At 31.8% G+C, this 14108-nt stretch overlaps 1 protein-coding gene across 8 annotated transcripts in view; it reads right to left on the reverse strand.

The window, feature by feature from the left end:
• LOC134685593 (Krueppel-like factor luna) overlaps window positions 1-14108 on the reverse strand; it is a 79924-nt gene that overhangs the window by 9910 nt on the left and 55906 nt on the right. Inside the window, exons 5-6 of one of the 8 annotated variants that reach the window (XM_063545438.1) lie at window positions 4441-4742; window positions 3865-4078 (exon numbers count right to left, since the gene is read on the reverse strand). The exons of 2 other annotated variants lie outside the window; for them this stretch is intronic. In XM_063545438.1, the coding sequence (XP_063401508.1) occupies window positions 4043-4078; window positions 4441-4742 (338 nt within the window). In that variant the 3' untranslated portion in view covers window positions 3865-4042. Of the gene's footprint in view, window positions 1-983; window positions 1414-3673; window positions 4079-4440; window positions 4743-6168; window positions 8083-9512; window positions 9895-11950; window positions 12253-14108 lie in introns of those variants that run through there. 5 more of the 8 variants (XM_063545433.1, XM_063545448.1, XM_063545441.1 and 2 more) reach the window with 5 other exon arrangements.

Below are 14108 nucleotides of genomic sequence, written 5' to 3' on the forward strand. Positions count from 1 at the left end.
GTGGACCTTTAAATTGGGATAAAAAGATGCACCAAATTTGTTTTCAAAGGTCAAAATATAGGGCTGTGTGGCATATTTTCAACATTTATATGCCCTGAACTTCTCAGAGGTTAAACTAACACTAATTTTCTTAACTACCTCTACCTCGAATGAAAGGTTACCACAGATTTCAATGTAAACAATATGCACATGTAAATTTACTGGTAACATTTCCAAGTTATGTCTCTGTGAGATGGAACACAGAGAGCATAACTGGGAACCAGTATGTAAACAAAATTAATTTTCTATGAATATTAAAGTTCTCCCCAAACCGGACAGACGGAAGAACACAGTATGTCCTTCTACTTTCGTAGGTGGGGAAAAAAAATCCCTTTTTAAATATGAAATTATAGAGTTTATCTGTTATCGTCTTGGATATGAAAAAAACAGTTGCAACTGGACGTTCAGCAAACAACAATCAATCAATCAATATAAATATTCCCTTCGGCAATTTTCAAAACAATGATAAAAAAAAATGTCTAAAACCTCAAAACACTTTATATCAACTTTATAAACTGTGGCGTAAATGATTATCAATATCAATTCGGGCGAATGGGTGAGAAAACACTAGGCTTGCTCCTGTTGTCGTGGCTAAAGAGATGACAGAGTCGTTTCAGCTTAGTTATTAACGGATTCAAATATAGATAGGAAAACATATACCCATCAGTATATACATGTTCCAGACCATATGAATATTTGGAACGTACGCGTATTTAAATAAAATGACACATGTTTATATAAAGTTATATCTTTAATTATCGTAATAACCTATTACATTTAGAAATTATAACAAATCTTTTGAAAACAACACAATGCCTTGGATTTTTTTATCCTTTTTAATATCATACAGTAGGTAGAAATGAAAATATATACAGTAGAAATGAAAATATATACAGTAGAAATGAAAATATATACAGTAGAAATGAAGATTATACAGTAGGAATGAAAATGTAAATTAAAATGTATACAGTAGAAACGAAAATTATACAGTAGGGATGAAAATGTATACAGTGCAAATGAAAATTCATCTCAATGGCCAAACACAGTAGCCTTCGTTGATTGATTATTACTGACATCACTAAAACTTTACATTAAAAAATTGTTCGTGAAAATTTTCGAAACAATTACGAGGAGTTTGAATTCCGGAGCACAATGGAATTTCGCATTCTTTACACTTATATCGAGTAAGTATATCCCAGCCTGCTTTCGTTTTACATTTTGATAGCCTACAGAATTGGCAACGCTTTTCCTTCTTGTCACCTATAGAAACAAGAGTATGTTGAACGTCTCCTACATAATGATGTTTGTACTCTTCTCCACCGGTATGTTGAGTGAGCTTGCTAGTATTACTTGAAAGGTATGGGAATAGTACATCTGAAATTATAAAATATAGCGTCAGGAAAATAATTAAATTTCAAATGTACTTTTTTTACAGAAAAATATAAATTTAAAAACTTTACGACAAATTGAAACCCACAAGCAGATACCTCATCTACCGGCGGTAGCCAATGGTTATTATTTACTCCCCTCCTCGTATGCTCTTAGGATGAGATTGGATCGTAACCCTTGGCTAGCATAGATGCAGATACATATGTTAGATGAAATTCGACAAGTTTTATGTGACATTTTAAAACATATCTTATCATTTTTGTCATGAACCATTTTTGTCATGAAAATGATTTAAATTGTATCTTTAAATTATGTTTGTCGCATCAGATCAAACTTTCTTTTATGATTTGTATGATGCAACCTTAGTTTATAGAAGGGTTTGTATACTATACAAATCCTTGGTTCAAAAATTGTGATGACAAACATACTAAACTTCACAGTTGTTTCCAAAGAGATAATTCTATTAAAACTGACACAACAATGCCGACCAACTAATAAAATATTCCTTGTATATATACTTTGTACAAGCATTTTCCGCGGGGAAAATGTGGATTAAACCTTGATTTACAACTGGCTAACCCTCCCACTTTTGAGGTCATTTAAAAAGATTCTAATATAACGGAATGTCTATAAGTCTTATTATTCTTTTGTCATTTGTACAAATAAATGCAAATAGGAGACATATATGTTTTAACTAAAAGAGTGTAGCAATTTAAATTCACAATTCTTGAAGAGAAATTTTAAGAAAGTAAAAACTGTGCATCAAAATCAAGCAATATGCGTTTTCATCTGGAGTGTAATAATTACTCCCTTGTTCGAAAACGTTTAAACAAGTTAAACATTTTTCCGTAGGTTCCAACCCCCGGAACCCCCCCCCCCCCCCCTGGATTTGCCAATGTAATTAAAACACCTTCTAGTACAACAAAGGTATTGTCATGACACATAAGAATACTCATACTAAGTACCATTAGGAAATGAGTGGGGATCGTAAAATTTCTAGGTATATTTAATAACTTATGATATAAGTGGGTGAGAGGTAAGGAGCCATAGATCATGAAAAGAATATATGCTCAAGATATTTAGTTTTTCAGCATGTTTCAATTAACAGTAATCATATACAACTCTAATTTGTCATAAACTTGTTATGACAATTCATTGCCAATCTCGGTCTAAAGCGGTTTTCAAAAAAATCGTTAAAATATCCTTAGCCATGTCAGACTTGTTGATTGACAGTAGGAATCATTGGACATTTCAGATGAAAATATTTTGTAAAAGTTAGGGTTTATTCTGATAAAATGCCCCATCTCCATTCAAAGACAAAAACAATTTGAAGACGTGTTTCATTTTTGTTCTTAAACTACTAACACATTATTTTTAGCAGAGAACACTTTCATAATTTACATCACTATTCAGCAGCAAAACTGTTTGCTATATAAACAAGAAAGCTCTGGATTTGGATTCACTATCCGCAAAAGCATATCTGCTTGTGATCTTAATTGTGCATACTTCTAAACCTTCAAATCATAACGAACAAGTATATAAGTTTCTCATTGATGTTACCACACCTTTAAGAAAAACTCTAAATAGTCGAAATACAATATCACCAGCCAATCGACACTAAAGTTGTGAGTTCCAATCCCGCACTAGGCAGGTGCAATCGAATCAAATCTTCATTCACTAATATTGTCAGTTTAACTACCAAAGGTCGGTGTTTCTTTCCAGGAACTCCGGCTTCCTCTGCCAATTAAAGCTGACTGCCACGAAATGGCAGAATAATGTTGAAAGTAGCGTTAAACACCCATCAATTAATCATGAAAACTACCTTGTTTAGCCTACGGGCGGACGAACAGACCAGAAAACATTTTCGATAAATGGCTTCCGGCATAATTGACCAAAAAAAACATTTTTTATTATTCTCATTTAATTAGGACCCTCGTAAAATAACAATCTAAATAACGAGTATACTATCCTTAAAAAAGACCACAATATGTAAAAATATTTTCAAAACTGAAGTATCCATATTGATTCAAACTTTGCCAGTTATTGGTTGGTAATAGTTGTCTTATTTACAATCGCAATATAATAAAACGCTGTTGGCATGCATAACTTCAGTTGTTACAAAAGCCTAGAGTATTTATTTTTCCTGTTTCGATAAATCGGTGATGTAAAAAAATAAAACATAGATAACTCTACAAAGTCATGCTCAAACTAGTAATAAATCAGTGGGCTGGCAAAATCAATATGGTTAATTTCAATCAATATTTTAATGAAAACAAAGTTTACTTAAACATAGGTCATAAACTTAAAAGTTTATCTTAATATTCTTTCAATCATTTTATTGGTACATCGCCATGTTGTCCAAAAACAAATTCTTCATGAAATAGCTGGAAACAGTTTCTGTCTGTATTTTCTCCAGAGCATAATCCAATGTCACATGTACCACATTTAAAGTTTGTTACAACACGCCATCCGGACTTGGTCCGTAATTTATGTATTTGACAATATTTACACTTCCGCTGCTTTTTATTTTCTATTGGCACAACCGGATGTCCAGGCAAATCACATTTCCGGTTGACATCCTCCTGACTAAAGTATGGATAACATCCTGTTCCTGTTAATAATTGTCCTCTTGACTGCCACGGTAAGGTTGCTGCAAAAGAAAAGAAAACCTTGTTGACTGCGAAAATCAATATCGAAACACTTCTAATATATATATTGGATATGAGATAAATGCACACTTCTACTAGGGGGACTCCTATAATGAAGTAGAAGGGTCTAGTTTAAGCTAACTATACAATTTCCAACAACAACAAAAGGGAACAACTGGAAACAATGTTAGATATCACCGAAGCTAACATGTCATTCTGGACGATGTAATAATACTGATAAACCCTCACTCTGTTAAAAACACTGAAACCAGAGAAAAGGTTAAAAGTATTTACAACAATAAAAAAATCCAGGCTACAGAAGCAATAGAGAATTTAAAATATAAACAGAATACAATTTATTTACCCTTAATTCAGACTGTTGGTTCCTAAATACAAATTCATGATGATAACTAGTGAAGCAATTGCGGTTTGTCAATTCTTTGGTGCAGAGAGGAATGTCACATGTTGCACATTTGTAATTAGTTTTCACTCTCCATCCAGATTTGGTACGATTCCCAGTGAAACGACAATATCTACATTCTCTTTGCTTATAATTTCCTCCAACAATGGCTACTGGATGACCTGGAACGTCCTCTATCGGAGGTGGCCTTCCTGCGTTATCCGGTCTGCCTGTATTACCCGGCATATAATTATACATAGTTGATCCTGGAAAGCAAAAGATAGTTTCATTTATTTTCCCCAGGAATACTGTAATGCAGTTTTTGTAAAGGTACATGTATGCTTAGTGTGTTCTTCTTAACTTTCATTTAAAGAACACTGTTGCCGAGGTGTAAAAAAAACCAAGAGCATTTAATGACAGGTCCATTATTACGATTGATTCACTAGCTACGAGTCAGTACATGTATATAAACATTAAAATGTGATATTTTTTGTTCAAGTATTAGTTAAAGTGAAATCGTGAATCAAGTATTCGCTTTTTTCAACTATTATGTTCAATATTGTTAAAATAAGCTAAGAAACATCGATGATTATTTTTTCACTTGACAATTCGACCTCATTGAATCCAAATTCATGTAATTTTTTTAATTAAACCCCTTAGCTAGAGATCGAGTACGCATAAATTATGCGTGTTTAATTATAAAAAGGAAAAGGATGTCAACATTAAAATTGAATCAAAGGAACATCATTTGATGGACTAAATCGATCCACAAAAAAATCTTTCTTTTACAGATAAAAACAATGATTAATATATTTCAAACCTATAATATGAAATTAATAGGCCTAGAAAAATCCAATTGCACGAGTTCGCTATCTATTTATATCCGTATATTTATGTTTAGGTGTCATACCATCAATAACTCCCTCCAATTTAAGACGTATTTTAAAGTAGTCCTACTCTAACAAAAAATATTGCTTTTGATGTCATTGTTTACTTCAACTAACCAACAAATTTGCAGAAATGAAACTTTTGGTGAAAGGGAAATATATTTATACCATTTTGAGCCAAAATTCACTAGTCTGTGAGTTTGCGTTAAAAAATCAGGATTAATGCGCTACATAGTACACTAGTTTAAGATTTCCAGAAAACCGGGAGTTATTTTGGTAGTACCTGCGTTTTCAAGATCAGAAATTTATTCCATGCAATCTTCACTCAAAAATTAGATGTAGTAATATTTTCATAACCAAACAAAAACATTCAATTCGTTTGTTACGTTACTCGGTGACATGCATTCTATGCAACTAGTGTAAACTCAATATGCCTTCTCTGTTATATTTATACCATATTAAAAAGAGGATGGGGTATAATTGCCAATGAGACAACTCTCCACAAGAGACCAAATATCATAGACGTTTACCACGATAGGTCAATGTACATCCTTCAAAAATAAGCAAAACCCATATTATGTATTTACATTGTATATACTTCATGGTTTGGTTTCACACTTGGTGCATGTTATAAAACTGTATTTCGACCGACGTCATTCAACAAGAACCACCGTCAGGAATTGCAATATTTGCATGTAAGTACCTCCATTCAAAACAACAGAATAAGAATACATGTAAGTAAACACAGCCACTATGTATATGTATTGTCTTGATAGATTATGACATACAATTAACAAAATCCAAACCAATTTGAGTCCTTGTTTATTCATAAAACATGTATACAAGTTAAACAAATCAACAATTACAAATGTATGACATAATTTTAAAACATCAATACTATACAGTAATAAAAGGAAACATAAATCACACCAGTGGTGTCCTTATACACTAAAAACATAATTTATATCTCCATTCAACCATTGATCATTGATATTAAAGAAGGGGCACTCGAAAATTTCTAAATCTTTGTCCTAAGATACTTAAAAAACTAATTATAAAACAATAAAATTACATAAACTATTAAAAAAAATCGCTTTCATTCTTTTCACATTTATTCTTCACATGCCTGTGTCCATTGGATTTTAACACATCTGCTTTTAAGAGCTTGTCCATTCTTTTCACATTTATGCTTCACATGTATGTGTCTATTGGACTTTCATACATCTGTGATAGAGCCTTTCCGTTCTTTTCACATTTAACCTTCATATAGTTGTGTCCAGTGAACTAATATTCATCTGCTGTGGATTTCTCATGTATGCTTCACATGTCGGTGCATATCAGTTAGCAATTTTACCTGACCATATCGGGAAAAAGGTATTTAGTCGGATCTTAACACGTATTTGTGATTTGGTTGAACCGGTTTTTCTATGAATATACGAAGAAATGTCGAAATGTTCAGGACTTAATTAAATTCGTATTTCATTAGGATGGTGCAAGCCTACGATTTTTATTGCGTCTTACACTTTGAGAAGCGAATAATCTTCAACTACTTTATTCAAATATTGTGTAAAAACGTTAATTTTGAGCTTTGAAAGTCAAGTGACTCGATCATTTTCCTGAGGAAGTTTTAAAAAATTGCAAAGAAATATGTTTACAGCGGGTTAGCTTTCATTAGTCTTCACTATCTATAGATTAACAACTTTTGGTTATATTTATAATTTAGAATCATCATTGAAGGTGGAGCACGATTGCGCAGTTAATTAATTCTATTAATGTGCCATTTGTATGCAAGAGTGACATTCCGTTGTATTATGTGCCAATTCGAAAAAGTTATGCGAGTATTCTCTCCCCTTAACAGGTTCATTATTTTATAAATAAGTTTACGTTTCTGATATAATTTTGAATAATTACAAAATGTATACATTCAATATATTTCAGTTTTTGTTATTGGTGTATCAAAAACATTGATGTACGAATATAATTTCATTAATTTGAAACGTTTAAAATGATAACATACCAATATAAAAAAACGTTCATCATTTTTGAAAAAGACTATGAACGAAAATCGCATCAATTATCTGCTCTTGATGATAGATTGATTAGCAAATGAACATGCGTTATCTAATAGAAATCACAGAAACGGACCGGCGAGCAATTAATAATTGTTGCATATTCAACCTTAAAACAATTTTCCACTATTAAGGAATGTTACTTTATACAAATATTAGGACTTAGTTAGCTAAATCTACCAATTTTATTGGATATTATGATTTTTTATTGCAATAGATTAATATGCTACATGACTTGTATACATGTGCAGTTGATTTCACATTTCTGCTTCAAATGTTTGTGTCTAGTTGACTAATATACATCTCCGATTGTATTTTCCCAAAAACGTTTTCCTCGTGATATAAAACAAAACAATTTCTTGAAGTCATATCACCAGAACACAGATTCACATTACAAGTTTCACATTTAAATTTTGTCTTGACATTCCATCCCCTTTTTGTTTTGATCCTGTATTTCTGACAATATTTACAATCTCTCTGCATATTATTTTCCCCGATCGGTACGACAGGGTGCCCTTCTATATTACACTTTCTATTCGCCATTGTATTTCTATGTGACATCGAAATAAAGAAGTCCCTTCCTTTATTATCTGAGTAATAATGTGGTCCTAAAGGGTTGTTTCCTAAATCTTGTTGAAAAGGTAGCAAGTCTGAAAAGAAAATATAATTTTATAGGCATAAATAAAAATGAGTTATCACAACGGTTTTGGAAGTTTTAATGTTTACAGCAAATCTGTAAACAAGCAATGGGCTGAAATTATGTCTATTTCCAATTACAACATGACTAATTGCTTAAATACACCCCTAAAACGATGCCGTGAATTAGACAATTTAGAGTTATATCCCGTGCTAAAAAAAAATCTCATATTTTCGAAGAATATAATACAAGTTATCGCCATTATTACATATCAATAAAAATCCATAGAATCTAGGAAGACACTAAAGTTCAAACTATAAGCAAATATTTCTTGTTTGAAAGTGTTTATCAAATCATACATCGTGTAACCTCAAAACATACATTTTACATACATGTATATCCAAATCAAATTTCTCACACTCAAATAAAACAGAGAAAGAGTGTATTACAAATATTATGATTTTAACATTTTACTTTTTATTTGAGTGCATATAATGAATAAATCAAATTCATCTTCAATATCAGAATTACATAATTTACAAATCCTCCCTGCTGACAATTTAAGATAAGTAAACATCATCTTTCAATACCTTAATCACTATTGCTTATACGATTTTTTCACAATTGTTGTTTAACCATGAAAAACAATAAACTCCTTATAATTGCATGCGTCCGAAGCGCCTTTTGGGATGCACCTCCATCAGGAACGCTCATAACCGAATATTCAAATGCCATGCGTGTATGTTGAAGTTGAAGACCAAAACATACTTTAAAATTAATAGCCATAATCATCTAAGGTTAAGCATACACGAGAGAGTTGAACTTAAGTTTCTTAATAATTTTCAAATTAAGACTAGTAAACAGTAAGGTATGTTAAAAATCTTTAAAATACTGCAGAATTGGTTGCTGAGTTATTGATACCCTTGGGGATTGAAACATGTAAATGCATGAAAACTACTTCAAACTGATATGAGATGAACACAAGTTTCTCAGAAATAAAATTAATTTGAAAACATCACAAAATATCCCAAATACATGTAAAAAAACAGAAAACTTGAGACACAATATTAAATTGACAGTATAATCTCGCTCTTTTTAAATACTAATTTTCGGGAAAAGTCTGTTATACTGCCTTAAATCTCAATCATAAATCGCCAGTTGAAAAAAAATTATTTGAAATTCCAAACAGCTAAAAGTGATTCCTAATATTTAAAGCCTTGTACCGACCAGTCCTGCAGATGCAATAGTTAACAGATTAAAATCTGCTGTACACGATAACAAAATTCATTGTATTGCAATAGCAACCGGAACTGCCGACTTAACCTGCTTTATATGAAAAAAATGTTTTGAATGACAATCAGAAACACAGATTCCACTGATTTGATGTAGTAATAGTCAATAATTGGGTGTATCATTTCTACTTGTATATTCTACGTAGATTACATTTGTCAGTTAAAGGAATATCTTTACATATTGTGTTTTCCGAAGACGAATTCATTGTGAAATAAAACAAAACAATGTCTTTCTGTATGTTCACCACTACACAAGGCAATATCACATGTCGCACACTTGAAGTTCGTCTTGAAGCGTAGTCCTGATTTAGATTTTAATTTGTGTACTTGGCAATATTTACAGTCCTTTTGTATCCGTTTTATTCGAATTATTGGTACCATGGGGTGTTTAGACATATCTCCAATAGGTAACGGATGTTTAGACATATCTCCAATAGGCACCGGATGTTTAGACATATCTCCAATAGGCACAGGTGAACAGATGTTGAAATGACTTCTTTCACAATTTCTGGGTAAAAACATGTATGTCCTACCTGAAAGGTCAAAGTAAAATACAATTATAACTTGGACCAATACTTCTCTCATATGTCAATTATTATTACTATCTTATACGTTCCATCAAAAACACAGTTATGTGGTACATGCTACAATTGTGTCTATTATGCGGGATGTTCAAGTTTCAAATCCTCACTCAATGAATCGAAATATCTACCGTGTCATTATAAAATACTATGTTAAATTTTATATATTAATATATTTAATTCCATTGAACTACTGTTGATATACTAATATATTGAATTCCATTGAACTACTGTTGATATACTAATATATTGAATTCCATTGAACTACTGTTGATATACTAATATATTGAATTCCATTGAACTACTGTTGATATACTAATATATTGAATTCCATTGAACTACTGTTTATATACTAATATATTTACTTCCATTGAACTACTGTATCTCAGATGTTAGATCATATCAAGGAAATGACATAAAAACATTTCAGAAGTAGTCTAAGTTTCTCGCCCGTTATCTCGGTCAACCACTCAAGAATTAAATGCTTCTTTTTGTAACTTCTTCAGGGTGTAAAAGCGTTGACCGAAGTACATTTTGTATGAAGCGCGGAAGAGTTTCATTCTAAAAATGTGCGCACGGTCAACGCTTTTATATGTATCAATTGTTGACATGCTCTCATAACACGATTGGCACTGGAAGTTAGGCAACAAACACTCAAATAAAAGATGTACATTATCATAAGATACCACGTCTAAAATTGAGAAAGGTATTGGGGAATGTGTCAAAGCGACAACAACCCGACCATAGAGCAGACAACAGTCGAAGGCCACCAATGGGTCTTCAATGTAGCGTTGATTCTAATAAGGAAAACATGTTAACTTCAGTGCATATGGATAATTGGAGACATTGGTATCCGTCCAGGAGACAGCTACATAGCGACCAAAATGAACAAAGAAATCTCGAGGGTAATCAATGCAGCTTTCAATATTAAACTGTCTGTACAACATGTCGAGCCTAAAATCTAAACGGGGATAAGACACAATAATCTAAGACCGCTTATACCATTTTTTTTCTCGTTTGACAACAGTCATATTTGCATTTAATTTTTTTAAAAGCCCCAAAACATTTTGTCAATCATTCCCTGTGTTCATGGAACTTTGAGGAACTTCTGTAAACCATACACATGTACCTCTTCGATACAAATCAGGAAAGAAACAAATTCAAGTGTTTTTACTGATTTTGTTTTATTAATTTTATTATGCCACATTGTATAAAAGATATAGAACTTCCTGCACCTTCTACTGTAATAAAGAATAGCCAACAAATATACAAATGGCACACTTTGACGATCTATATTGTACATGTACGCTACAGTTTAACAATTTACACCTTTATATTCAAAAATAAAGTTGTTAAGCGTTAGATTATAATTTACCATGACTATTTTAAAACTGCACAATGAGTGAAAACTACGTTAAACGGACGTTGCCACTACCAAGCATTACTTACAATAATTGTATTACATAATGCAAATGCGTGTACGCAAGGACATATGTCAGTTATAATTCCTTGGTTTCCGTAATCTGGTAGAAAAACTAAGCCAGAGTCTTACAATATGTTACAGATTTTTTTTTAGATATTATTGCGAAAATTTGGTTCGATCCAACAAAATACTCATCTCATAGCTACAGAAGAGAATGTGGAACTGTTTTAAACAGGCAGCCAACTTATAAACGCCTGGAGATTGCAATATTGCATTTTGTCTATATTTTGAGTACCTATCTACCCAAATGTGTAAGCAGGACATCGTTCACCCAAACGAAAAAAAACGTTGAATGTAAAGCAATGTTTTGCATTTCGAATACAAATAAATTCATGTTGAAGTTAATTTTAAAAGGTTTCTAAGGACACAGAGATTCTATTTTCGGAATTAATGATTGGAATAACATTTTACTGCAGTATACACATAAGGAAAACATGATAACAATGTTTTGACAATATGCCATTGTGAAAAGTTTAGAAACGCTGCAGTCACAACCTTAATCAAACGGATAAGATCAGGAAGATTCAAAATGCATTCTATTTATTTTCCAAAAACGAATTCATTGTGATATGACACAAAACAGTTTCTCCCAGTATGCTGGACACAACATAATGCTATATTACAAGTTGCACATTTAAAATTTGTTCGCAGTCTGTTTCCAGATTTGGACTTTATCTTATATCTCTGGCAATATCTACATTCTTTTTGCATCGGATAACCTCTACTTCCAATAATAGGTACTAATGAATGTTTGGAAATCTCTCCCATGGGCACTGGAACACCTCCGCTGTGTCCTTCTCGTTCAGAGAAAAACTCGTGCGACTTATCTGAAAGTTTAAATAAACATTCGATTAGCCATCGAAATTGCATCTTTTATATAATTTGAGTGTTTTGTTTTGTTTTACCCCGGATTTCGTTTGTTTTTGTTTTGTTTTGTTTTTCTTTTATTTGTTTTGGGTTTTTGTTATCTTGGGCGGCAATTTCTTTTTGAAATAGCATTATGCTGAATAACATACAAGTACTTTGAAACTTATACATATAAAACTTTGATGGGCGTATAAAAACACATCGAAAGAGCAACAATTTAGAATTTTAAAATACAGGTCACATTATTCATTCTTAGGAATCCTTCGCATAATTTGAATGCATAGTTGCTTTATTTGCGTACATGAAGTAGAAGAATTGGAAAAACTTAGAAACGTCCTCGGAATATACGAACATGTATGTTTAACTGACCAGTACAGTATTAAACACAAAGTAAAGTATTTCACAAACAAATAACTACTGTTTTGTAAATAACTCTACCACAAAAGAAATTCTTTCCAGATAACGAAGACTATCAATTACAACATGGCAATTTAAGTCCAAAACTGTTATGGTAAATTTATAAGTGTGTATAAATTTCGTGAAAAATTAGTTTTCATCAATATATAAAAATACAACAATGTTGTTTCCCACATAGTTTTGTGTATCCTATTTGTACTATAGTAAAATAGGAAGTACATCACTAAGTCATTGTCCCATTGCTTTCCGTGTTAAATTCAAGTAGGTACAGCTCTTTTGATTTATAATTCAAATAAAGTGACAATTATTGCATGTCAAATAACATTTTAAGATGTCTTGTACAAAAATTAAATCAACATACCTTTAATGGCATATAAGAGGGAACTGATTCCCGGAATGTCGAATGTACTATAACAAGTACTTCAGATCTGACAAACAGGTAAAATGTATGTATCCTCCTTTAAAATTTTCATGCATTTTTTTATTATTCAAAATTATAGATCAAAAAGGTTTTACAATGATCACCAGTCATACAGCTTTCATTTGATACCAAACTTTCTGGTTACAAGCAGTTTCAAATTATTCCCCATTGGACATTTTAGTGCATTTAGGATCTAATTTCCACTTAACCTAGTATTTGACATTAGGCAAGGAATTAGCTTACACAACTTTAAGGTGGATTAACTTTGGATGTTACGTTTTTTGTTTTCTTTCTGATCGGAAAGTATGCTCGTGAATTCAACGAGAGAGTATTATTTAAGAAATGCTGAGACCAAATTACATAGAAGTTTATAACTATAGGTCACCGTACGGCCTTTTTTTAACTATATACATGTAATGTATATATTGTACATAATTTGATTCAAACATGATTCGTAATGGAGAAACATGTTGGGGTTTTTTAAGAAAAAATAAAAGAAAAATGTGTCTGAGAACACGAATGCCCCTGCTCAAGCTTTGCGATCTTAAATTAAAAAGGGGCATAACTCTAGAACGGCAAGTGACCTCTTCCCAAATTCGAACACAATCTGCTAGTTCTAGTTCTAAATAATGTGTATTAGTTTCAAAAAATTTGGATAATAAAACTTTTGTTAGAAAACCAAAAAATGCCTGAATGGGATAGGTTGTGATCTTATCAGGTAACATTTTGTTTAGTTTACATATATTTCATTTGCTTAATATTGCGATGAGACACAAATTAATCAAAATTTAAAGTCTTCTCCAATCTTTTTGTTTTCATATGTACTATTAGGAACTTGTGATAGCAATTATTCGGTTACAACACATCTGATTAGACATATCCGTACTCTCATTGGTACAAACATATTTTCTTATATAATCATTTTTATTGAAATAACATAAAGCAGCAGGTTAACATATTTACAAAGAGTGATTGTAT

This window comes from Mytilus trossulus, chromosome 9 (genome assembly GCF_036588685.1).
Source record: "Mytilus trossulus isolate FHL-02 chromosome 9, PNRI_Mtr1.1.1.hap1, whole genome shotgun sequence".
Lineage (NCBI taxonomy): Eukaryota > Metazoa > Mollusca > Bivalvia > Mytilida > Mytilidae > Mytilus > Mytilus trossulus.